We start from the raw sequence: 27,391 nt of genomic DNA on the forward strand, positions 1-27,391 counted from the left end.
CTCTGTGAAGCGCTGCCATCTGGCACACAGGCACTGAGGAACACCACTGGCCTTATGAACAGCTCTTCCCAATTCACTACTTCCTTCTGCAACCTGGCTGATTCTGAGTCTCTGTTGCTATGAACACAGCTACTTCAGCTTTCAGTTAGTAGTGTTTCCTAGGTTAGTCATTTTTCTGCTGTTAACTTTCCCACTTTATAGCATTTAAAGTGCCACTGGGAGCCAGGAGCAGGTAGGCAGGGTATACCTGTGATAATCAGCTACCTGGCAGATAAAGACAGGAAGGTGGGTGCCAGCTCTAGGTCAGCTTGGACAACATGGCAGAATTCTGTCTCTTCTTTTTTGTTTTTTAAAGATTTACTTTATGAGTACATGGTCGCTGTCTTCCGACACACCAGAAGAGGGCATCAGATCCCATTACAGATGGTCGTGAGCCACCATGCAGTTGCTGGGAATTGAACTCAGGACATCTGGAAGGGCATTCAGTGCTCTTAACCACTGAGCCATCTCTCCAGCCCGCAGAATTCTGTCTCTTATAACTTTAAACAGGGCAGGCCATATGGCTTGGCAGCAAAGCACATGTTAGCATGCATAACGCTCAGAGCTTCAGCATAAATCAATCAGTCAACCAACCTATCAATCAAAGTAAACACTTTGGTGTATCTAAGTCCCTAAGACCCCTAAAATGGATCCTTACAAGGTCATGGTATTAGTAAGTGGGCTTCTGGAGGTGATTAGGCCACAAGGGCAGTACTCCCTTGACCAGTATTCATGCCTTTCAAAAAGAGCTGCTGAAATGAACCAAAAAGCTCTCTCAGATTCCAAACTTGGATCTCAACTTGCAGTCTGTGAGAAATATACCAGTGCTGTTCAGAAGCCTCCATCATGGGCATTACGGCAGTCCAGACAGACAACAGTTGAGTGTGTTTCTCATAGGGAAGCTCAGATTTAGTTCTATAAGAATATTTTCATAAAAATCTCTTGGAAACTCTCATGTTCACATTGTGGCAGTCACTGCTGTATTTATAGCCCCATTGTTGGTTTTCTGCTTGTTCTGGTTTTTTAGTCTTTATGCTTCTATGGTCTTGCTGTATTTGGGACTATATCCTCCCCACCTTTTTTAAACTATTCCATTTCAATTTACCCATTATGGTTCTGACCGTATGTTTTTGTGTCATTTTTAAAATTGCTTAAAGAATTTCAAAGAACATATTTGGCTCTTCACGCTCAAGACTTCACTCTGAGTTTGGCATCAGCTGAGGAAAGTCAGTCAGCAACAGGAAGTAGGCACCTCTCCCCTCTCATCACCAGTGCTCACATGTCCCTTCTCTGAACCCTGACAATGTGTCAGATCATAATCCATTCACTCTTAAACTACTTCTGAGAGCTCCAAAGAAGAGTCTGTGTTTCTCATGTTGCTGTGACTCTTATTTTGTGCTGTCACACAGCTGAAGAATTGGTTGGAACTCTCCTGTAGTAAGTAGGTCAGACAGCTTGCAGTGGTCCACTCAATTGTGCTCCTAAAGGGCATGGCTGCTGGGTGTGGAATGTGGAGTAATACTTTTTCCCTGTAGCACCTGAGACACGAGGGTGCTTCCCCATGGCTCACAGCTCTGCCCTGGATACCATGGGGCCTTACAATGCTTGGCATCTGTGCTTTTTCACAGATCAATCCCTAAGGGTTCACTCAGCTCTACCAATGTAAAGGGATGTCTCTGGGGGACCTCTTTGGACATGTTTCTAAATATATCTTGGCCCCCTGGATCCCAGTGCTGGCTTTTTGAGGTTATCCTGCAGAAGCTGCAAGGATGGAAATGAGACCTAACCTAGTGCAGACCCTCCCTAACCTAGGCAAACCTCCAGGGCTGGTGTATAGAAAGGAGTTCTGTGGATTCCTTACTAACCCCCTTTTTCTTTTAAACTAGTTTTGAGTTTCCCTTGGTTGCACATGACTCCTGCAAGGGGATTATAGTAGAAATTATTAAGTGATACCATAAAGTGAGTGAAAGGCTTAGATGCCCAGGCTCTCCAGCACACACCATATGCAGATCTATACAACACTAGCACCTATGCTCTTGAGAAAGCTTCTCCCAAACAAAGTCAGCACTCAAAGGCATATGGGAGAAGCCAGAGAGGGTGCCATGCTGTTTGACGTTGTCTAGACTGTGCACACACTCTCAAATGCCACCTCAAAACCTGTCATGGTTCCTTCAGGGGCCATACCTCTGTCCTACACCCAAGCTTGTTTCCAAAAGCCTACCCACTTTCTCTGGAAATGCTTAGATGATACTTGACCTTCCTGGAGGAACAGAGCCAGCGCTCTGTTCCCCCTACATTGACAGAAACTGAGCTGTGACCACTACAGCTATATGAGCAGACCTAGCTAGCTGAGGCAGAAAGACTCCTGTCACCTGCTCTATCAGGACTTACAATGGACTCATTTTTTGTCTGGGGAGAACTACATCTACACGGAGGACTGCTTGAGTGTACACTATACTACACTACACTACACACACACACACACACACACACACACTTCCACGCACCCATAGAATCTTGATGACAAGGAGCCATCATGAAGATCTTTCATCTCCTTGGCCACATCCAGCCTTCTGCCTGCACCAGCATGGTCACTTCTATCATCAACTCAGTGCTGCTGGCAAACATGTGCCACTCAATGGCAGTGAGGGTCCTTGGAGCCCCTGAAAATATCTGCATACTATAGCTCTGAATGTACACATAATACATCAGAAGACAGCTGTCAGCACTAGACCTGTTCAGAAGTCCCCAGCTCCTTAGGACACTGGGCACTCTCCAGGCTCAGGGACCATGTAGTCATAGCCTGCCTTTGGCCTCTGATGGCACCCAGCAGACACTCAAACTGAGCACCTGGCCTCTCTGGTACAGAAAGACTTTGCTTAGCCCGAGATTGTTCAGGGAATCCAGGTAAAAATGTAGTCTGAGAAACTAGAAGCCCAAACAGCAAGGTCAACCACAGCCCATCCCACACTCCCAACAGGTGCTATGGCCAGGCTGTTACTCACGTGTTGCACACAGCCATTGTCTGACACGTCTCTCCTGTGCAAAATTCTGAGATTGTGCTATACTGCAGGTTGATGTGGTGAAAAAATGTTGTTGCTGGAAGAGAAGCAAAGAGCCTGGTGAGTAATCTTCCCTGCTCCAGCTGGGGTGACAGGGAGTTCATCTGAGTTCAGCCTGTCCATTACCACTGCTCTAGGGGTACTTGGACATGGGAGACGCTCCCTGCCCTGCGCTGCTGTGCCCGCCTCCCCACCCGCACGCACTGTTGCTGGCCAGCCACTCGTTGAGGTCGATCTCCCGGGGCAGCACTACCAGCTCCTTGAATTCAAAGTCAGTGATCCTGGACTTGGTGTGCTCCGGCTCCAGGTACACCTTCTTCTCCTCTGCAGCAGGTTTCTTGCCGTTTGGCTTAGCTTTAGACTTCCTGCCAAGAAAGAAAGGATGGCATGGTCATCATGTGTCCCGCTTGGGCCTAAACCACAGGGTTCTAAGCAAGGATTCTTGCACACTGGGATAATTAAGTCAGATGCAGGCAAGGAGAGGGGCCACCAAAGGCCAGACTTCTCTGGGCAATTGGGTGGCTATGCTACCACAGGCCAATCCGAATGGTTATGACTCTATAGAGATCCTGATGGATAACGCTGTGGACCTGTGCTGTGACACATGTGTGACAGCAGGGGGCAGCACTTGATGCCTGAAACATAAACCTCTTTCAAAAAGCTTAAGTAAGTTCTGAGGGCCTAAAAGAGTACATAAAGTTCTGAGGATGTAAAAGCTTAAAGTTCTGAAGGTCTAAGAAAGTGAGTTAAGGTAATAAAAAAAAAATTATGATTTCTTTTCCCTTCTATGCTATTGTTATACTAAGATGTCAAAGGTTCAGGAAACCTCTACTCAATGGTTTAACTCATGTGGTAGGGTCTGAAATTGCTTACCAGCAGGTTGTCAAAAGGAAATACTTATCCCTATAACACCCATATCCATTTCTAAGACACCTGTCCCCTATGCTTACTTTCTCTATGATCAAACTAGAGATTACTGTCAATGCTGGCAAGAGACTTATTAGCTTTATAAGAGACATGGTGCATATTCCAGGAAAGTGTTCTGCCTTTTATGCAGAATGGGGGATCTTTATATCCTAATTAAGGACCCATGGCAGACCAGATAGCAGACAAGGTCACTGGTAAACCTTACTATAGCATTTTTCACAGCCACCCATCAGGCACAGTCAAAATACAGAGGGTACACATCCCACTCTCTCAACCCTTAGGCATAGACACAGTAGAAGAAGTGGTCCGCAGCTCCTCAGAGGTCCTAACTGCTAATATTACCCCGTTTAAATGATATTAATCCCACCTTCCTGTTACATCATCTTGTTTTAGACTGTACCTCCACACATCAGCTATTGAATAATGTTCTGCCTGACTGCTTTGAACAATGTTGGTTGTGTGTCCTTCTTGAGTCAAACTTAAGTCCACCATTTGTGGCCTTGTCCATTGGCTTATTAAAACTCTCTCACCTAGCTGCTCATTAATTGCTCTAAACTAAGTATCACTACCACCCTTCTCTCTCCCACAAATCTCCCCACCCCCTCTCTCTTCAGTATCACGAACTCTTTTAATTCCTTAGAAACATGCTTTGGGGGCACATTGGATTCTGCAGACTACAACATACCTCTGTACAATACCCAGCCGCTGTGTACAAACATTCACAATGCCTCAAATCTCTTCAGCATTCAAGTTTACTGTTGCCTATCCACTGGCTGGTCTGGGACTTGTGCTCTGGTATTCCTTTTTCCAAAACTACAGATGGTACTCAGTGAAGAGCCCTTGCCAGTTCCCATCACAGGAGTGATTCAGGTCCTACCCTTTCTTGCAGCCCTGGGCATAACCACTGAGTGGTGGGACTGACCAATTCTCCAGCTATTTGCCAGCAGTCTTCCTCTAAGTTCATCCAGGATCTCCAACAGGTGACTCAGACCATCCTCACCCTCCAGGGCCAAACACACTCACTGGCTGCCACAGTGCTGCAAGATCAGCGAGGATCAGATCTACTGACAGCAGAGAGAGGTTTCCCCAGGGAGGAAAGTTGCTTTTATGTCAGCTAGTTGGGTAGAGTAAAACATGAGACCCAACAACCCCAGACAGATCTCTAAAACATAAGAAGCAGCTTCATGCCTCTGGCCAGTGGATCACTGAGAGTCCAGTATGGAATTAAACACTTCTCACCCTTCTCACCCCACCTCCTTTTCTTAACACTATTGTCACATCCTGCCTTATGAACATCTTGTCTAGATTTTTTCAACAACGGATCCAAGATTTCTAACCAGACTTTTAATCAGCTGCTCTTACAGGACTACTGGCTCCTAGCTAGGAAGACAGAGGCCTGCAACTCCTGACTCGTACCCTGACACTGAAGATCAAACTTGCCCTAAAAACTTCAATGCCCCATTCAACAGGAAGTAGTCTAATGATTACATCACTCCTTTCTTGACCCTGATTGTTTAGCAATAGTAAACAAAAAAGAGAGAATGTAAACCCCTAAAGGGGCTCAAGTTGCCAGGCCCGATCCCTGAGAATCTCCAACTGACAGGCTTTGCTCACAGAACACTCTAATGGCCATAATGGCCTAACCCAGCCCCTAGAGACACAGGTGGCCAAGCTCAGGGCTTAAAATTCTGCCAATCCCTGAGCTCACCCTAAGTTCAGGACATGAAATCTCACCATTTCCTGTCCTGGAAATCCATACCCTGGGGAGCTCCACCTCCAAAAAGCCCTGTATCAGCAGTTCTCAACCCTCCTAATGCTGTAACCCTTTAATACAGTTCCCCAACCATAAAATAACGTCATTGCTACTTTACAACTATTACTTCATAACTATAATTTTGCTACTGTTATGAACTGTAATGTAAATATTTGATAGTAACCCCTGTGGTTGCAACCCACAGGTTAAGAACCACTACTTTATATAAAGCCTGCCTCCTGCTCAGTTTTTTGCTGCTTCTCATCTGAGCAGATGCACTCACCCTTTGGTTTCTTCCCCCAATAAATCTCTTGTGTGAGGTTTGTTGTGTGGTGTGACTTTGTGGTATTCCTTGGCTCCCAACTGCCAGGATACCTTCCCCCTCAGAGCTGTAATACTTGCACAAGGACATTCCTGAGCAGAGGCCGGCCCCACAGGCCACACCAAGGCTCTTCCTTCCAGGCAGGCCAGTTCAGAAAGGTACACAGCTACCATGAAAGCTTCAGAGGAAGGACCACCCATGGGAGGTACCAAGTTGCCAACCCACAGAGGGCACCCCAAGAACTATCTTCCCCAGTAGAGAGCTAGCTCGTCCTTTATGTTTTGCTAATGTGCTCTACCACCAAGCAGCATACTCTCACTGGAGTGTAAGAGCACCTGACCAGGGTATATCACTCCCACCTTGTTATCCTTTGTGGAGTGAATGCAAGAGAAAACAACCCCTAAGGTTCTGCCTCAGCAGGCAGACTCCCCCTTCTAGTTCCCACATAAAGGCAGAGGCAATAAGAGAACCCAGGCTCCTCATACTCCAGATTGCACAGGACTGTTTGCTAAGTTTCTACCTTGTTTTGAAACATTTTTTTAAAAATAAAATTATGTTGTTCTGTTAACAGAAAGTGAGCTTATTAAGTGTATTTTAAACATCAAATATATGTCTTTAAAATGTATTGTTTTCACTTGAATAGAGATCCTAAATTTATGGAGCAGCATACCCCAATCTCACACATGCTCAATTCCTCCAGTCCAGGTACTCCTCAAACACTGGTGGCAGCACTGAGCCTTTGGTTCTTGGAGAACAAGCTTCTAGGCAGCCACTGAGATGAGATGTGACCCTTATGAGACCTACAATGCCCAACTGCCAGCGATTACCTGGCTTGAGTTTTCTGTGAGGTGCTAGCTCACCAGAACAAATGATTCTGCTGAAGTCTCTGTCAAGTAGTTAAGTCTGTAAGTGGTTAGAAAGATCTGTTGACCTGAAGTGTCCCTGGTAAGCTCCTTGAAGTAGTCAAGTGAAGTAGTCTACAGATGTTCCTGGCTGGGCATGTCAGACCAGCACACTGCATAGCAGCCCCTTGTAGGCACTGACCACACAATGCTAAACAAAGAAGCCTCTACCAATCTCTGAACTGCTGGCATCCACAGGTCTGACATGGTCAGGCTTCAGGATGAGGGTACTGGGTGAGAAGTCTGAGAAGCACAAAGAATGTTCCCATAGCAAAGCTGAGTCTTGTCCTCACATAATCAAATTAATTCTTCAGTAGTGAACTTTCTGACTTTTAAAATATAAGAGGTAAATTAATACTGGCATGAAGCCTTGTGACCAGAAAAGGATGTTTTCTGATCAGAAACTCTTAATATGACATTCTGTGAGAAGTGCTGGACAGTTGGAGGTCCAAGGAAAGAAACACAGTTTGGCCTTTTCTAGTAAGGCAACCAATTGCAAGGAGCACCAGCTATTCAGAGCCTACAAAAGACCAGGAGAGTGAGGAAAGGAGCAGATCCAGCAGAGGGGTCCTCTGTTCAGAAGCAGTCTCCTTGTACCAATCCTGCTCCATGGGGGTGAGAAACAGCTAGACCACCCAGCAGGGAAGAACAGTATATTAAAGGAATGACTTCTAGGGTCTTGGAATCCTTGCAATCAGGAGGATGGAAGTGGTGGGGCAGGAGGTAGTCTTTGACTCAGATTCTCACCATGCCCTCTCCAGGTTTCTAGACATGCCCTGCCTGTCTAGAAAAAGCAAAATGTAGGCTCTCAGGCCAGAGTACCAGCTAGATACCTGTCTTTTTGTCCTGAGAACATAGGCAATTGTGCCAGCTACTATGCATGGCATCAGGAGGCAGCCTGGCTTGGCTCTGAGTCCTGTGTTCCACAGCTCTGAGAGGCTACATGGGGGTAAGGGTGAAAGGTCTTTCTGACTGTGACCTATTTTTTCCTTTCTTGTGCTTTAAAAGGTTGCTGATGGTTTATTTAAGAGAAAGAGGATAGAAGAATGTTCCCTGAATGCCAGGGAAATGTTTTCCTTTCGGCTTCTCATGGCAGAGCTTAGCCTTAAAAGGCAATGTGTGCTTGTCTTCCAAGGCAGGGCCAAAAGCAGCCAAACCAGGCAGAGGACAGGGTAGGGTTCAACCCAGCCTTTAGGCTCCTGGCACATCTCAGGCTCTACGAGAAACAGCACGGAAATCTGTTAGGGCTAAAGCACAGGTGTGGATGTACCATATAGAAAAAGAACACTTTAAGGCCTTCTGGCATGAACCCAGCAGTGTAGGCTTTAGCCTCTCTAGGAGTTGTAGATAAGTTCCAGGAGGGACTCTGCCAATGACTTTGGGACACATCCACTACAGAGCAGGAAGCTAGTAAGGGCCAAGCTGCCAAGCCATTTCCATGTTCTGTGGCTTGGGATGTTCACCTGCAAGCTAAAGGAAGTAAAGACAGGACAACTAGGAAGGTGGCTGGTAGGAACCAGCCATCACCATGAGTCCTGAGCACAGTTGAGGACCCATTCAAGGAGGGTATCCTATGAACAGCATCCTACTCTTACTCCCACTCATAGTTACAAGGGAGGAGATAGTTCCTCTGGGCAGAAGCTACTCCCCAACTACTCCCCAACCTAGTGGGGACAGGAGTTCCCTGTAAGGCCTGTCTCCCTCTATAATGGGCCACAGGAGCTTAGGGTAAAGTCAAAAGGCAGCAAGTAGATGCCATGCTAGATAGACATCAGCATGTGCATACAAAGCCCCAAGCCTTTCCTGATTCAGTCATATCCCCATTTAGCTGCTGTCCCCCATCACATAGGGCCAACCTGGACCCTAGAATACTCTGGGACACTCTCCTGCCAATCTAAGTTTCTCTGTCCTAGTCACAGAGCCTTCATTCCAGCAAGAGGAACAAGAGGTACCACAGGGCCCACACTTGCTTGAGAAGAATATGGTAGTTGCTAATAGAAAGGCCTCTTGAAGGACATCAAAAGGCTTACTCCAATTTCTTTCCCTGAGGGGGATTTAGCCAGGGCAATAGAATCATCTAGAGGACCAGTTTTAGCTCCTTTACCAGTGTCTCTGTTTTCATATGGTAGGTTGAGCAAACAAAGATCTCCCAGGTTCTGAGGCAAGCTGGAAAGGCCATGGCATCAGTGGCTGGCCATACCTGCACACTTGCCTGAGGTCTCAGGTTCTCCCAGCTTCCTTATACCACTCACCACCTTATACCTTAGACCCATGTGGAGGGAGAACTATGCAGACAAAGCCTTGAGTGAGCAGCAGAGAGACTGTACTATAGGGACAAGGGAGTGGGTGCCACACGTCAGTATACCCACAAAACTGCTATGAGCTCCTAGGAAAACATCCCCAAAACAAAGCTCCCAACAGTGAAGGTGAGGCTGGCCCCCAATGAACATTTTACTTAAGTAAAATACCTACTTTAGAGGTATCCATGTTCTACCAGAATCACCTTCTTCTTGTCTCCCACACATCTACCTGGCCTTAGATTCCTTCTCTCTGCTTCAATGTCTCTGTAGCCACAGTACTCTGCACACCCTGCCCATATGCAAACTCCCCTAGTCCTCTAAGAGCCCAACTATGAAATGTCACATCCTCTATTCTAGCTGGCCACATTCTACAACACTGAACCCTTTGGCATCCCCAGCACCAGGTGTGAGCCAATCCTTATTGCAAATCTGACCTCTGAGGAGCAAAAGAAACTTGCAGAGTTAATAAAAAGAATCTTTATGACAATACGGTGTCAAGCATGAGGCTGGGATGGCTCCGATATTGTTGGTGAAAAGTAGGCTAGCAGCATCTTGCCAGGACCAAGATGATAAGATGCTATGCTGCCATCTGCTCTTGCCCTGCAGTGAGGCTTAGCCTGTATCCTCCCACAAAGCCCCGTTTGGAGCTCCACCTTAACTTCTCCAGCCTCTGACCCAACACAGATGCTTACAAAGCAACGTACTCTAGGAGAGGAATGCTCTGACTTGGGGGACGTATACATGGCAAGTCATGAGGATAAAGGACTTAAGAACACTAAGGTCTGAGGAGGGTGGGGAAGGCATCCAAGAGTCTTGAGACAAAGTACATCACTCCAAAGAAGTAAGGAACATTGAGTATGGATATCTTATGCCTCTAAATAAACAGAATGTTTGCTTCCCACACTGCCACCTGAACAGCCCCAGCTAGGTTAACAGTGAGGGGCCAGATAGAGTGGAAATTTAGCAATGAGGGACTAGAAGTTAACCTCTAGAGGCCTGGGGTTAACCTTAAGAAAGCAGATGCTAATACTAAGGGGTTAATGGCAGGTGAGTGCCATTCCTTGGCCTCCTTGGAGCTGATTTGGTATCTGTTAACCACACATATGCAGAAATACAAACGTTAACATGTGTGTGGTCCTGTACTACTACCATCAATCACATTCCAAATTGGGGCAGATGACACCACCACCTTGCTGACATAACAGTCAAGGATGACTATTAATGAACAGGGAGTATGGCAAGCAGGCAGGGGCATGAAGATCTTAAAGACACAAGCCCTCCCAGGCCAGGTCTGTGAAATACTACTATTCAGGTAGAGCACAGCTAAAAGCTAAGAGGACAGTGCTATGAGTTATTCTACTGGAGACTCCCATAGTCCTGGTCAGAGAAAGTATCCATGATTCAGCCTACTCAAAGAACTAACTCTTCCCATCACTGTAGGGGCCCCTTTGACAACAGGGCACAAGCTAGCATGATCCTCATAGCCCAGCCAAATACTCCCAGGCTATCCTCAACCCCTCAATAGCTGGTCCCCCACTGCTAGACTGTGAGTATACTCACTCCTAGTTACGATCTCTTCTGCAGCAATTATCAGGGCTTAGGTCTCCATGATGCCCGGAAAGTCCAGTTCTAATACTGAAAGCCCATATCTGGACCAAGTCCTCACTAACTCCACTGCCTGATGCCTGGCTTCAAGGGCCAAGATAGGAAGATGCTCCGAGTCCTATCTTATCCTTCAGCACTACCATACTACACAGGTTGGGCTGGTCAGAAACAGTAAAGAGGGTCACTGGAGGTCTCTCAAGAGTATCTGTGCCCCTATCCAGAAAAGTTAGTACCCCCAGACAAGGCACACTTTCACTAATGTCCCTGACTCAGTAAAGGACTCACTCACCTGGAGAACAAGGCAGTAAAGAGACAGACACATTAGGGCTGAGGCATGCTTAGACAGTACCCACTTATCCTCACTGAACTCAGTGTGATCCTCAGGAAGGCCAGGCTAAAGGTATCTCCCAATAGGACTTCCCTCAGTATAGGTAGCCAGGAGTCGCTGGCAGGTGAGTGCCATTCCTTGGCCTCCTTGGAGCTGATTTGGTATCTGTTAACCACACATATGCAGAAATATAAACGTTAACATGTGTGTGGTCCTCTACTACTACCATCAATCACATTCCAAATTAGGGCAGATGACACCACCACCTTGCTGACATTCTTCTAAAACATTACATCTTCACATTGAAACCGACAGCAGTTCTTGGTTCCTGCTTGCATCCCCTGTGGACGCTCCCTGTCTAGATGCTCAGGTAATGATGAGGTGGCAATGGCCTAGAGGAGCAGGAAGGGGCAGAGGTGACCAGGGACAGGTAGGTGCACAGAAGCATGTTCCAGAACTCACCAGCCAACTGCAAGGGGCTATCACAGACAGATTTGTGTCAAGGCCTCACCAAGAGTTCTATACTTTGGGAGTTCACAGTTAAACAAGGCACTGGAAAAGCAAATGCTATTTACTTTCATTTTAAATAATATTGGTCTTGCTGGGCATGGTGGTATACAATTTTTTAACCTTAACACTCAGTAGACAAAGGCAAACAGATCTCTGTGAGTTCAAAGCCAGGCTAGTCTACATAGTGAGTTTCAGGATAACCAAGGCTATACAGTGAGACCATGTCTCAAAAAACAGAAAGGATGAAAGGGAGGGAGGACAGGAGAGGATGGGACAGGACGGAAAGGGAAAAGAAAAGATGGATGCCAGTGGCTCATTTTTTTAAAGAGACAAACACAAGATTCCTACATGGAAGGGAAAACTGACTGGAGTCCAAAAGGCAGTGCCTCTTCCCTCCTGGCTGGGGAGTATAGCCCCAAATTGACTTGAAACTGTCACCCCACCAGCAGGTCATTCATACTCCCCCCTCCCCCATCCACTTCCATTCCACACACACCCCAGACTTGGAGAAAGAACCCCACTGCAAATCAGAAAAGTCTGAAAAGCTCTCCTGGCAACACTCCAGTAGTAACACATCAAGCACCTGGTATATAACATGTCACTTCTCTGGACACTAAAGGACAGGCTCCAGGGCATTCTTGCCTTGGGCAGCCAAAGTTCATGCCAAAGAGAGACAGCCATTGGTCAAAAAACATGAGCCCAGACAAACTTGCTGGTGATAAAGGCTACTCACTATCCAGCGGTTTCCAGAGGGAGCAGAGTAGGACTCCTGTCTGACAATCAAGAACTTATGTAAGCAAAGGTCCAGTGCGGGTGGCTGTGCTCCTGAGTAGCAGGCAATGAGCTTCGTTGCCAGACTGGCTAAGCTGCACCACTTACCCCAGCACCAAAGGTGGCACGCCCACCCCAGCACAGCAGGCAGCTTTACTGAGAAGGCAATTAGGGCTACAGCCAACCACCTCCCAGGCAGACTGCATTTGGGCAGGCTGTTACCTGAGCACTTTGCTGACGGCCTGAAGCACCATTTTACACCGAAGTCCAGTTTTGGGGGGATGGCTGAGCAGAGTTCGCTCTGAAGGGAGACTGCAATGTTCTCCAACCATGATGTGGAGATTGCAGAGCTAGTGAGGGAAAGTGGGGTCCAGGCAATGTAGCTCTGGGTTCCCTCCCTCGGAAGTGCCCTCCGCCCTTGCTCTAGGCCAATGAGGACCACAGCAGAGACAAACAGCTGCTCCTTTTACATAGTAAGAGCCGCCCAGGCTGGTGAAATAGGGGAGTGTCTGAACTGCTTTTGCAAAGTGAAGAGCTGGCTGGGCAGGGTGGAATCAGCAAAGCCAAAAGGGAGGAGATAAGGTGGACCCAGCAGGTCCTGTCAGAAAGATCCAAGTCACACCTGAAGGCCTTCCCTGGCCACCCAGTCCTAGGCTGAACACAGCCTTGATGAGGGAAGCCTAGAAACAGCAGGTAGGCAGGGATCAACAGGCCACTAGGGTCCCTGCAGAGTGGGCACTAGCTCCTAGTACTCTGCAGGATGGTGTCAGACAAGCTTTTTGAAAAGGGTCAACAGGCTTCTGGAGAATCTGGGAGACACAAAGCTGGTTCTGGACAATGCTGTTCCTCAGGTCTGCCAGTCAGGATCACTACCACTATAAGCCATAGGAAGCAAGAATATCTGGAACACCTCATGGGCACCCAAATTGTGTAGACAAGGCCTTGTTTATGGGAGCCTTAGAAATCAGATACTTGGGAGTGGTCACTCTCACCCTATCTCATCCTGGGCTCCACTGCAGTGTCAGAATAGTCAACATGGGCTGACAGGGAGGTATTGCCCCCAAGCTCCACTATGGTTTGGGTGGGAGTCAAGCTCCCATTCTCCTGCCAATCAAGAGATGGACACTGCAGAACTTTTCCACAGAGGTAACAGGTATGAAGCAAGCTTGGGTGTTTCTTACATTTTTTTCCCCCAAAGTTAGCTAGAGGCTATGGGATGAAAAAAGGAAAATGATCTTCCCTTAACCTCCCACTAAGGGGTCCCCATATGACTTGTCTCTGAGCCAGGAGCCCCGGCTCTCCTGCTAGGCTGTTGGTAAGGTCTCCACTGTACAGTGTTCTCTCCTCTCAGGAAGAAAAAGAAAAGGCTTATTCAGCCACAAGTGAGTAGGTGAGTGCTGAAAAGCTTGGCCCTACCTCCTGGAGGGTGGTCTGGTTACAAGAAGCTGAGCCTTTGAATAATATACTTCCTGGTAGTAGTATATTAAAAAAGTGCTAGATGTGTGAAAAAGCAAACAAACAAAAACCAGAAAAATGCAAACTATGACCAGGAGAGAAAGCTGGTGCAAACAGATTCTGAGAGGACAATGATCCTGAGTAACTGAACCCCATAAGCAGGTATGTGTCAACTTTTAGAAGTTAAAAACAGTACCCAAATGAACAACACACCAACATGTAAGTCAAACTGTCACACTGTGAAATGAGACCCTAGTGACAGGAGAAGGCAGGGCAAGCCAACTAGCTGGCTAAAGAGCAGATAGGAGGCAAGAACCTGCAAATTTCATGATGGATGGAACTAGAAAATATCATCCTGAATGAGGTAACCCAGACACAAAAGAACACATATGGTATGTACTCGCTGATAAGTGGATATTAGCCCAAAAGCTCAGAATAACCATGATTCAACTCACAGAAGCTTAAGAAGAAGAAGCTTAAGAAGAAGGAAGACCAAAGTATGGATGCTTCAATTCTACTTACAAGGGAGAACAAAATAATCAAGGGAGGTAGAGGGAGGGAGGGATCTGGGAGGGAAAGAGGAGGGGGAGGGAAATGGGGAAGGGCAGGATCATGTATGGGAAGAGAGAAGAGAGAACTACAGAGGGTCAGGAAAATGAATAAAAATATGTATCAGTGGGAGGTGGGGAACTGGGGGTAGCCACTAGAAAGTCCCAGACGTCAGGGAAACAAGAGGTTCCCAGGACCCAGTTGAGGAATGAGGCCACCCATCCATCCATCTCAAAATTATTAACCCAGAATTGCTCCCATCTAAAAGAAATGCAGGGACAAAAATGGAGCAGAGACTATACGAAAGGCCATCCAGAGACTATTCCATCTAGGGATCCATCCCATCTGCAGATACCAAACCCCAACATTATTGCTGATGTCAAGAAGCGCTTGCTGACAGGAGCCTGGTATAGCTGTCCCCTGAGAGGCTCTGCCAGCATCTGACCAATCCAGATGCAGATATTCACAGCCAACCAATGGACAGAGCCCAGGGACCCCAATGGAAGAGTTAAGGGAAGTAATGATGTAGCTGAAGGGGACTGCAACCCCATAAGAAGAACAATATCAACTAACCAGACCCCCCAGAGCTCCCAGGGACTAAACCACTAACGAAAGAGTATACATGAAGGGATCTATGGCTCCAGCTACATATGTAGCAGAGGATGGCCTTATCTGGCATCAGTGGGAGGGGAGGTCCTTGGTTCTGTGGAGGCTTGATGCCCCAGTGTAGGGGGATGCTAGAGTGGTGAGGTGGAAGTGGGCAGGTGGGTAGGAGAACACACTCATAGAGGCATGGGGGGGAGAGATGGGATGGGGAGTTTGCAGAGTGGAAACCAGGAAGAAGGATGACATTTGAAATGTAAATAAATAAAATAACCAATAAAATAAATAAAATAAAATTTGAAAAAAAGAAGGCAAGAACCGAAAAGGTAAGTCAGTGCTCTGTAAACACAGACAGAGGCTGGCCAAACAGTATAAGACCCAAAGTCCAGGAAGGGATCAGGACAGAAAACCATCCAAAGTTTTATTCAGGACAGTGGCATGATTCAATTTATGTTCTTACAGGTTTTGCTGGTTGTGGTAGGTGCTAATGGGGATGGGGCAAGAAATCTGGGCCAGTAGCTTCTCCAGGCATTGAGGTACCTGGGGTGGGAAAAAGCACTTGCCCAACATGCTCTGCAGACAGCACCATGACCTGATGGTGAGCTTGGTATGGATGATGGAAAAGATGGCATTCAATATAGCTTATAGCTACTCCATACCTGCATCACTTTATTCTGTCTTACTATTAAGACTAACCTGAAGCTGGGGAATCTTAAAGAGAGGGCTTATTTAGCTTACAATTCTGAAGTTCAGGGGCCCCCATCTGGCAACTGTCAAAACTAAAACCAACCAACCAACCAACCACCACCAACAACAACAACAAACCTCAAATATTCCCTTTTATTTTTATTACTTTATGTGTATGGGTGTTTGTCTGCATATATATCTATACATGTGTGTCTGGTACAAATGGAGGCCAGAAGTCAACACAGGATTCCTTGGAACTAGAGTCACAGATAGTTGTGAGCTGCCATATAGGTGCTGAGAATCAAACTTCCAGACTTCTGGAAGATCAATCAATGCTCAGAATCACTGAGCCACCTCTCCAGCTTCATATCAACTGCCTTTTGCTGACTAAATTCCAAGGTGTCATATGAACGATTTCTCTAACCCTAATCACCTACTGAAGCTCTTGCCTCTGAACATCATGATAGGATCAGTCTCTACTGATAAATGTCTCATACTGGAGATTAAAATCAGCATATAGGTTGGGGGTGAGAGGGAGCATATGTAAACCATATTCAGACCACAACAGCTGTAAGATGAAAAAAAAAAAAAAAAAAAAAACTCTTTACTCCCTAAGTTGTTTTGTTACAGTATTTTATCACAGCATAAAAGCCCTAACTAATAGATACCATGGCTCAGTGGTTAAGAGCACTGACTGCTCTTCTAGAGGTCCTGAGTTCAATTCCCAGCAACCACATGGTGGTTCACCACCATCTATAATGAGATCTGGTGCCCTCCTCTGGCGTGCAGGTATATAAGCAGGCAGATACTATACATAATAAATAAATTGAAAGAAAGAAAGAAAGAAAGAAAGAAAGAAAGAAAGAAAGAAAGAAAGAAAGAAAAGAAAAGAAAAGAAAAGAAGGAAAGAAAGAAAGGTTAAAAAAAAAAAAAAAAGCCATAAGCCACAGGCTACTATGCATAAGAGAGTGCTTAGCAGGGATGGTTGCTGGGAAGTACATGTTCTATGCCCTAACCAGCCCCCCCCCCCCCCCCACACACACACACATCTTCACTTCCTGCTACCTGAGAATGGCTCAAGCCAAACAGCATGCAAATACATTACAAGGTGGGTGAAGGAGGGGAGCAGCCAGAGAAGGAATACAACAATGGTGGGGACAGGAAATGGGATGACTAATTTGGCAAACAGTTGGTAGTTTAGAATTTCAAAGTTATACCAAGACAGTAATTTTACAGCTAAACACTAACCCAAGAGAAAACAGAAATGTCTGTTTTATATAAAGATTTAGGAAAGAACATGACAGCAGTTAGAAAGCAAAAGCCTTACTCTAAAAGGGGGAGAAGCCTGCTCTTGGATGGCACTGCCCAATGACCAGTAGGGTTCCCAGTAGGGTTCAGCTGGAAAACTGGTGCAAACAAGCTACAGGTAGTATGATTTGAGCATGTGACTAGGAAGTGTAGCAGACATGCAGCTGTAGTTATGGGAGTGCTCCAGTACCTCTGCACTGGATTGCCACTGGAAACATAATCTCGAAGAGAACTCTTCTGGTGTCAAGATCCAGCTTTTCTCTGCCATCAAACAGCTCAGCGTGTCCACATCAAAGAAAGCAAGGGCCTAGCACCATACCACTGACCCTGTCTGATGTCAGAAGCTGCACAGGGTCAGATATGGAGATGGTCAGATGGTAGAGAACAAAGTACTCCACAGCTACAGGAAGTAAAACAATGAAAACTTCAGTTTTCTGGATGTGCACACCTGAGATTCTAGTTAAGCAAGATCAGTTAAGAAACTCAAGAACTAAGGAGCTACAAGTATAGCCAAGTACATCTTTCAAACCAAAGTTTGCAGAAGGAAGCCAGTCAACAAAATAATCAACCACCAGTCAAAATATGAGACTTAACATTTTTAAGACAATGAACAGACTCTAAGGACAATGATTCTTTACAAACAACCAGGGACCCTCTGCACCCCCACCTGCTATATGACAGACTCTGTCCAGAGGTGGCATGATAGAACTCCAGTAGACTGAGGAGTTGAGGCAACCAAAATCTGGGCAAGACAGAGGATATTCCCTGGAGGATAGTGTCAAAGCCCTCAAACACCTGAGAGGAGAAGGCTTCCAAAAGCTCCACTAAGGCCTAACCATGAACTGACCAAGGCATGTATATATAAGTACTACAAGGTAAGAACTACCTGGGTCTAAGGGACATCCTAGAAGCTCAGTCATCTACTGGGTGTCTAGTAAAGCACAATGAAGGTTTAGAAGAAGAATCACTTCCATGTTCTCAGTCCACAGGGCCTGCACTCTATCCTTATAGTTCCTGATGGCATCCAGAACAGTGTTCAGGGAGCCTTATGGCTAACATACTCAGGAACAAAATTCTAATTACAAGCTCATGAGGGAAGAATGGGAAAAGGACAGGCCTTTTTCAAGACAGTAACCTCTATGACATATGCAGCTGCCTGGACTGGGATGCCCACAGTGACCCAGCTGAAGGGAACTACATCCCCTAACTGGCCATACTGGTATCTAGTTTGCCTTCCCAAACACACACCTGGATGCCACAGCTTGGCTCTTCAATCATAAACACTTCCCCAGTGAACCTCTTCTGTAATTTGTCTCTGACCTCATAGTGCCTGCCATGTTGACAGATTAATTCTGTGCTCCCTTCCAGAATCACCAGGATATCACTAAGTTGTATTACTGATACCTGTATCAGTGATTCAGCAAAGACACCAGAACTGAACTCTATCACTGATGGCAACTGTGGTTAATAACAGGGAAATGAGAGACTCGTGGTGCTCAGCTTACAGCTCCAGCCATTCATTCTTGTTCTTCTTCACTCCTTCATTGCATACATGCAAACACACACACACACACCTATCTCTCTGGACAAGCACTGAAGCTGTTATGGTCTGGAGTGGAGCATTGAAGCTCTGTTTTCCAAAGCAAAATCCCTGGAGCAGGCTAGATACACCCCATAAACCAAAAATCTCAGTCAAAACTATGAAGCAAATGAATCTCCTGCCACTTTTCAGGGATCCATCATAAATATAGGAGGGTACTTAGTACACATGGGAGCTGAAATGTTTTTTTCAAAGGCAGGCAAGCAAATGAAACAGAAAACATGGAAATGTCTTTTTGTTGTGGCCACCCTAGAAAACACTTCCATGATTCTACTGTCAGGCTACTGTAGCTGGCAGACACATGGCTCTACAGTCAGCCAAGACCCTCAGACTCAGGGTATAAACACCCATTCCATAGACTCAGGCTGTTCTCTGGTCCCACAAGCAAGAGCAGGGTTTGAATAAAAAGTGTCTAGTGGTCAGCACTGGGATCAGTTCCAAAGTAAAAAGCTAGCATCACAAAGAATCTGAAGAGCCTGACATTCAGAGTGTCTTGCTAGCCACCTTGGGGTAAAAGGCCTTTCACGGGCTGCTGCCTTTGGAGTTCCAAAACATCTGAGCTCCTAGAGATGCTTCCAGAAATGAGTTTGTGCCATGGAACAGCACTAGTCCAGCCAGAGAACTCCAACTAGTAATCCCTAGTACCCAAGTACATCAGGCAGGAGGACAGCACATAGACTAACGGAGGGCCTTGCATCATAGATATAAAATCCTTTATGTGAGACATCTGGCTTTATACGCTGTGACCAGGTACCAGGCCCTTTCTTCAAAAGCTTACCAAAGCCCAGCCAAGTCTGATAAGACTGGGCAATCAATCTATATCGAGGGTTCAATTCTGCCAGGCTTTGAAACAGGCAACTGGGAAAAGATCAGGGAAAAGAGTCTTGAGGTAGGAGCTCAGGTGGTAAGGAAGAATAGTCAGTGGAAGGTTAAAGGGAAGAGTACACACACACACACACACACACACACACACACACACACACACATATATATATATATATAATGAGGGATGAAACTTCTAGGGACTGAAGTGAGGTCTAAGGACCAGAAAAGCCCCTGTAGGATTTAATTAAGAGAGCAGGACTTAATTAGGAGAGTAGATTTCACTGGCACCATGGAGCAAAGCAGAAAGATCAGTACACACTCAGACATCCTACATAACCACTGTTACCTTGGTGACATCCAAATGTAGAGGCATCAGCCTTGGCTTCAGCCTTGTTGTCCCATACCCCCACAAGAGATGGAGATAGACTTTCCCCAGCATGCTGAACAATTCCTCTAGAGAGCTTCCTCCTAAGACTCAGGGCTCAGCATCCAGATGATTGCAGTTCACACTCATGAATGACCAACAAGTTGGTATCATCATGAAGTATTCCTACACTGCAGATTCAGATGCAGCAGATACCCACACAGGATCACCTACCCACAGAAGGGGTGCACTTAATCAATCACCCTCATGCATACATCTGCCTTTAGCTTGCATACCTGAGGCAAATTCCTGATTGAGAAACTCCAGGGTCCACAGACCCATTCTAGCCAGGAACATAGATCCCATAACAAAGTAGTCATCTCAGTGCCCTACTGTCCCCAAGCAAAGTAAGTGTGTCCTCCAGACATATATTGGACAGTCTAGTTAACTGCTCCAGGTTAAGTAAATAATGCTCCTTAGTCACCCTACAAAAAGCAAAGGCATACCAGGTCCCAGTCCACTGGGAACATACTTGATCAAGACTATAGGAATTCCTTCCTTACAAGCCGCATGCCTGTGGAAAAAACTCCCTGAACGAAATCTACAGTGACCAACTGCAGTATCCTATTATCCTATGCTACCTGGTCTGCCCTGAGTTATGGAGAGCCTGAAGAATCAGAGGTAACTCCCAGGCAGTATAGCCAAAGAGCCAAGGCTGGGCAGAAGGAGCACTGTATGCTCACTGCCAGAGAGCAAGAGCTCCTGGGGTGAAGATTCCTTTGTCCTAGACTCCTGGCAATCCCTCCTCCAGAGCTCAGGAACCACAAGCAATAAGTGTGCGCATATTCTTTTCCTGGTGCGACAGGTTCAAAACTATGGTGCTGGGCTGTACCTTTCCAGCTGGGGAAGGAAGGCTCCCTAAGACCCTTCATCCTTCTCCATGAAGGCCTCCTGCATACAAGTGCCTTATCCACCCTATGAGGCTACACCAAGAGATTCTGGATGGCAGGAAATGATCCCATTCAGTTCCCTTCAGGGGAATGAGTGCCTGAGTAAATGGAAGGGTAGAGGTAGCCAAAATGACTGTAGCAGCAGCTACAGACTCCCTTCTGACCATAGGACTTCCACACCTGCTAGGTGGCATCCTTTACTTGTTGCCAATCCCAGAGTAATTTCAGGCTAGACTAGGTAGAAAGGGATACCCTGTGCAGGAGTCAGACAAGGACATCAAGCAGTTGCTTTCTGACAACTATACCAAACTACAGGCTGAAATTCCAGGAAAGGAGAAGAAAGTCACTCCTTGAGAAACCTCTATGTGCCAGGCAGCACAAAAACTGGCACAAGGCTAAAGGGATGGCTCAGAAGTTAAGAGCACTTGTACTTACAGAGATTCTGAGTTCAATTCCTAAGACCCACATGGTAGCTCACAGTTACCTATAACTCCAGTCCTGGGGCTATTCAATGCCCTCTGCTGACCTCCATGGGCACCAAGTGTATACACTGTACATTGTGAGAAAAAAGTGATATACATAGAATAAAATAAATAAATATTAAAAATCAGTTAAATCCCATTAAAGGAAAGAAAGAGAGAGAGAAAGAAAGAAAGAAAGAAGAAAGAAAGAAGAAAGAAAGAAATTGGCACAGAAGTAATTTAAGAAAAGCTTCAACTTTTCACTAACATCCTAGCAGACACAAGAAAAGGAGCTGCCATGAAGGCTGGAGACACATGGAGAGCTTTCAGAACCAGCATCATGCACCCAGAGGAGAGGGAACTAAGGTAGAGGCTGGTAGCCGAGGCAGGCCCTCCCTTGCCGTGGGGTCTGACCCAGTCCTTATACCTCAAGGCTATTCCATGTGGTTTCCTGTACTGGCAGCCCAGCCCTGGAGCCTTTATCCTTGACCACCTCCAAGAGTACAAGTACACAGGGAAAGGAGGCAACCATATTTACACCCATGTGGTGATGCTCCTGTGCCAGACTCCATGGCCCTTCACCAAGAATCTTGTGCTTGGTTCAGGAGACAAATCCACTCCTACTCAAGATGAGGTATCCCACTCCTTTTCAGGGTTGCAGAGGAAAAGCTGATGTGAGCTCTACCCCTATACCCACCATTGCTCCCACAAGCCAGCCAGGGATATTTGAACTCAGTACCTATCTCTTCACATGATGAACTGAGAAGTCAAGGACAGAAACATGCTTTCCCATTAGGAGGAGCCTCCCTTCCACAGCTGTCAACCTGGACAGGACAGGCCAATGTAAAATGTAGAAAGATGTAGGCAGAGTGCCAGAGTACCCCAGCTACAAGAAGAAGCCAAGTGAAACCTTGTGTCTTGCAAACTCACAACTCAGCTACAAGAAGTTAACAAGAGCCCCACCTCCAAGGCAGCAAGCAGAGGACTTACAGGCCACACAGCAGGGCAAACATCCTCCTAAAGTAAAGGTTAGGCACTGGTTGTGAGGAAGTAGCAGCAAGGTAAGACTGGAAAGAAAGTGCTGCCTGGTACAAACAAGAGGGAAAAGGAGGAAGGCAAGAATTCCAGAACAAATTTAGAAGGCAAAGAAATATACCACCATTCCACCCAAATCCTTTGGTTCCAAGCTCATCCCACCAGAAACTGAACAATTAAAGAGGCTGTTGGAGCCTATACAGTCACCCTGCCTGGCCCAGCTCCTGTACCAACAGGAGGGCAGGGGTGTTAAAGGGCCTCAGCGTCACTTCCTTTCAGACGTCCTATGCTCACGGGATCTCACACATAGCAAATGGGAAGGAGGTCTAGGGAGGAAGACTTGTATTTATAGCTAAGGCATACCCTGTACTAGAGAGACATAGAACCAGTTCTAGGCTCATCTGTAATCACAGGTGTGGCCTACACCCACCAAGTAGACTGCTCACTATTCCCAAGAGCTTGTAGGTTCCAAAGCCAAGTCCATTCATAGCAGGAAGACTGTGACATCCTGTCTGTCACACACCCTTGGCATGTTACCAAGCTGTACAGGCCCTGAATACAAGCAGCCAGGAAAGGGCGATGGCCAGCCCTGCCAAGCTGCCCCTCCCTGCCTGGTGGTATAAAAACCTCAGCTGCAAAATATAGCCCAGCTCAGTCCACAGGGAGGAGGCAGGGAGCCCTACAAAAGAGGGAGGCAGCAGTTCTGACAGGCTGGCTGGCTAGATAGAGCAAAGCTGCTCTGAACTTGCTGAGTGCCTCTGTTCTCTGAGTGTTGGGCTCCAATCCTGCCCATCCATGTAATATACTAGGAAAGGAATCCTACAGAGACCTTACTGCAGTACTCTAACAAAAAAACAAAACTAAACTAAACTAAAAATCAGTTGGGTTTAGGTGGGGTTTTCCCTGCTAAAAGAAAAGCCTGAAATTCAGAAACAGAGAAGTAAGACATTCAAAGAAAAAAAAAAATACAGAGAAACTGTCTCTCTGAGGAAAATGAAAGGGAACCTCTATGGAAGGATAGAAGGCATCTCCAGAAGACAGTGCAGAGGATTCCAATGCAGCTAGCTCCACTGAGGACTGGCCCCAGCTCATCAGGAACACCGCCTGTTACAGGTGGGAAAGCCTAGGCCCACTGCCACAGAAGTGCAACTTCAACCACACACCATGTCGTACTCCCCTCCAGGACTGTATCTGGCCCTCGGCTCTAAGGAGAAGGAGTCAGAAACCAAGTGGACTCTTAAGATCTGAGAGGTCAGTGAAGTACCTGGTATTGTCCTGGTTTGTTGTGTCACAAATACCAGGTGAGGGAAGTGCCAGGCCTTGTCAGGGCTCTGTCAGTCTTTGTCATTTTGTATAAGAAAAGGCTGTGGGTAGAACAGCAGGAGGCTGGCACTCCAAAGAAACACAGGGCACTGTTTCAACAGCTTCAGGTCACCAGGCAGGCAGACAGGCAGGCTGTCCCCTCAAAGGCACATTCCTCTCTAATTGAAAATGCTTTTGTCTTTAAAGACAGAGGGGAGGCATTAGATGTGGGAGTGACCTGTGTTCTGAAAATGAGAGAACAGCCAAGCAGGTGCCAGGGACCATCCTTCACATCCTTCAAGGAGGCAGCAACTGAGAGGCTTCTGGAGAAGACACACACCACCTGCGGGAAAAGCCTCACAACACTGCCTGCCACATCACTAGACGGTCATGGCAGGGTAGTTTACCTTTCAGCACCTTGCTAACCCTGGCCCAACATTGGCCCTTGGCCAAAGAAAGCCTTCTCAAAGCCAAGCTTGCTCAAATCATTCTTGGATCCAAGTCTCCAATACCCATCTTGACCCATTTCCTGCTGATGTAACATAGTAACACCCGGGGGGTGGGGGTGGGGAGAATTTATAATAGGCTCATTTAGTTCTCCATTCCTAAGTCCAAGAAGCTGGTATCTGGTGAAGGTGTCTGTGCTATAGCATTCATAGCAGAAAGCAGAAGGGTAAAAAAGGCAAAGAACAAACAGGAATATTGCCTATGTATAATACTAGCATTAGCACACTTAAACCAGAGAGCAGTGCTTGTTTTGCTCTGACTTCTCAGACTCACAGGGTCTCTACGGCCTCCCATGACCTACAGGTGCTAGCATATACAGCCCTTCTTCAAACCCCAGCATTTGCCCTCTGCCCACAGGTTCTCAATGCTCCCAAAGATCTTCGTGAATCTTCCCAAGGTTACTCAGGAGCACTGTCCTCCTTGTTGTTGACATCTGAATCAGCAGAGGTTCAAGTGTTTACAAATCAACCTCAAGGAGATGTCTGCTCTACACCCCCCAAAAAAAAACCCAATAATAAATGGCAAGGAAGAAAATATACACAATAGGTGTGGGAGAACAAAAGGCCAACAAACAAAAGGAAAAAAAAAACCAAACAACTAAAGACAATGACTGTCACTATCTTCCATCATAGCAGGCCAGGTATGCTCTGCCCAGAGTCCACCTCACAAGAATGCTTCAGCGAGCAAAACATGAACACCCATGGACCGGAAAGTTTGATTTTTTTTTTTTTTTAGCAATTTATCACAAACATCCAAACCCAAAATAACTTACAAATAATGAGGTTGAATGAAGCACTAATTATAGAATGACACATCAGAAAGAGCAAGATGGCCCTTACCCTCATGAAGGCTATAAGACTGCTTTTCTACAAATACACCAGCTGGTGAAGTAAGGGGTCCATGTAGTAGGAGGTCTGGGCATGTCAGGGACATCCATCCCCTCTCTGGTAGACTCTAGGGCATCCAGAGGAAGCCTGTAATGCAGATTCCCATGCATGACAGATGGGTTGGCTCCACACCTACCCTACTTCTTAATCAGCAAGCAGGCCTAAGACAGAGCCTTTGCTCCACACCTATCCTGTAAGTGTCACTATTGTGACCCTGAAGGTCAGGGACTGCACCTTATCCAAGTCCATGAACAGCCCCTAGCTTAAGGCTTCAGAACTGATGGACTTAGGCTGGGGATACAGCTCAGTAATAGGATACTTCCTTAACATGAACAGGGGCATGGGTTCCAACGTCACCCCCCCCCCCAGCCTCCCACCCCCTGCCCAGCACCAAAGGGGAAAAAAAGAAACTAAGAAAACAAAACCATAATAAAACCCTAATGTACTGTTTCCAAGGTGATTAGTTCCAATGACTAAATGACACCCAGCTATGTTCTCTATCTCCTGGGTAGAGCTGTCAATCATTGTCTCACTAACGTATACAGGGAAGGATGCAGCAAACCAGGTCACTGGAGATGAGGCACATAAACTCATCACAGCTTAACACTGTATGCCTACTTCCTGTCCATCACACACAAAATTCTATAACCACTTTTAGATGGTCTTGTGGTTCAGAAGCTCCCTCTCCCTCTGGTGCAGAGTCACCAGCCCCAAACCTGGCAGTGACATGACCCCCAAACCCAGGGCAATCTGTGAGAGGGGACAATAGCAGACCATAATCTTTAAGCAGGGTTGCTATCTAAATAGGGTCAATGATGTAATAAATTGCAAGCCCTTCCTCAGGACATCCCTTCCAAAAAACAAAACAAACAAACAAACAAACAAAAAACCCCTACATGTCATTCCCATAAAGAGCCAAGAGAACCAGACATAAACAGAACAGACATGTTCCCATGGCTATCATTACTGCTCTTGAGATGTAGGAGTGGTCAAAGGCAACCTAAAACCATTAAAACAAAATTATCAGTAATGAGGATGGTGGGTCAAAATAAACAGGGTTAAAGGTTACCCAGTTGGAACAATCTCTCACTTACGGGATTGTCAGAGATGAAAATGCTAGTGTCTCCCTAAGTGACACAGATGAGCACTCGGATTCTCCCACTACTCCTGGGACAAGGCACCACTGGTCTTAGGGCATGGCTCCTGGGTCACATGTGCATGTGTACAGACACACCTAAGGGTGGTAGGCTGCTAGGCACTAGCCCCAATGCCAGCTCTACACTTGGTATTGGATATACTCTCACTATGCAGAGCTTCCTCCAGCCTTCTCTCATTAACCCTACAGCAACTCAGGACAGTCCATCAACCACATAGTAAAATCACAAAAGAGTTACTGTTCTTGTACTATGAACAGGATCACTTCGGGGCCCTACGTGGTTAAGAGTGCCCTCTAGTGGAAACAAGGCCTAGCCAAGCATGCATGCAGTTACATCCTGGTGTTGAGGTAGGATGACACATAAAAGGATGGGACATACTAACATGCGGATAAATAGCCAGTTCTCAATCAGCTTTGGTGGGTTCCTCATGGGCCACATTGGTCTGGGCCAGCAGGTTACAGACCTACAATCCTTTGAGGTCTTCAGAAAACTAGAGAGCACAGGCACTGCTACACAGTGGTTGCAAGTTCCTGAAGAAGTAATAATCTCTTGGACACTGCCTGAATGCTCCACAGAAGCCCTCCACATGCAGGCCAAGTGGGCTCTGCAGAACCAGACTTTCTGGGCTCATCAACCTCTGTAATTCACCTTCCTACTTGTGAAGTGAAAATAATGGCTCAGGTGTGTTCAAGTGAGCAGAGTACAGCATTTTTCTAGAAATCTGGCAATAGCCCAGGACACCCTTGGCTGGAACTGGACCTGGAAATAGAAAGGTCATCAATACTTTTAGAATGTCTGGACAGACTGAGGTAGTGTTTCAAATCTAACAGAACACTAGCAGAGGGGACTTGTCTAGGCAGCTTGCTGTGAACATGAAGAGAAATTTTCTAGCTGCCAGAGAGATGATGCTGAATACTAGCTGTATTGACAGGGCCATCCCTAATGGACAAGCCTAATCCAACAAGCCACCTCTGTATCAGTACCCAGCTCTTCTGCTTGCAGAGATACACACCTACAGTTCACCCGCTGTCTCTCATCATCTGTCCCTACTCCTACTCCTGACCATGCAGGCCTTGTATCCCACTTTTCTGTGCTCCTTCTTTACTTCACCCTTAATTATCTTACTATTGCCTTAGGGCCTGGCTAGACCTATCCTATGCTCACTGCCCATCTGACATCTCT

The 27,391-nt window shown here is 46.4% G+C and overlaps 1 protein-coding gene across 5 annotated transcripts in view; it reads right to left on the bottom strand.

Moving 5' to 3' along the window:
* Positions 1–27,391, bottom strand: part of Mob2 (MOB kinase activator 2) — a 54,410-nt gene that overhangs the window by 4,758 nt on the left and 22,261 nt on the right. For 2 of the 5 annotated variants that reach the window (XM_034483703.2, XM_076913720.1), the window contains exons 2-3: positions 3,306–3,466; positions 3,045–3,138 (exon numbers count right to left, since the gene is read on the bottom strand). In XM_034483703.2, coding sequence (XP_034339594.1) covers positions 3,045–3,138; positions 3,306–3,466 — 255 coding nt within the window. Of the gene's footprint in view, positions 1–3,044; positions 3,139–3,305; positions 3,467–12,481; positions 12,593–12,741; positions 12,914–27,391 lie in introns of those variants that run through there. The other 3 variants (XM_034483694.2, XM_076913714.1, XM_034483711.2) reach the window with 3 other exon arrangements.

This window comes from Arvicanthis niloticus, chromosome 1 (genome assembly GCF_011762505.2).
Source record: "Arvicanthis niloticus isolate mArvNil1 chromosome 1, mArvNil1.pat.X, whole genome shotgun sequence".
NCBI lineage: Eukaryota > Metazoa > Chordata > Mammalia > Rodentia > Muridae > Arvicanthis > Arvicanthis niloticus.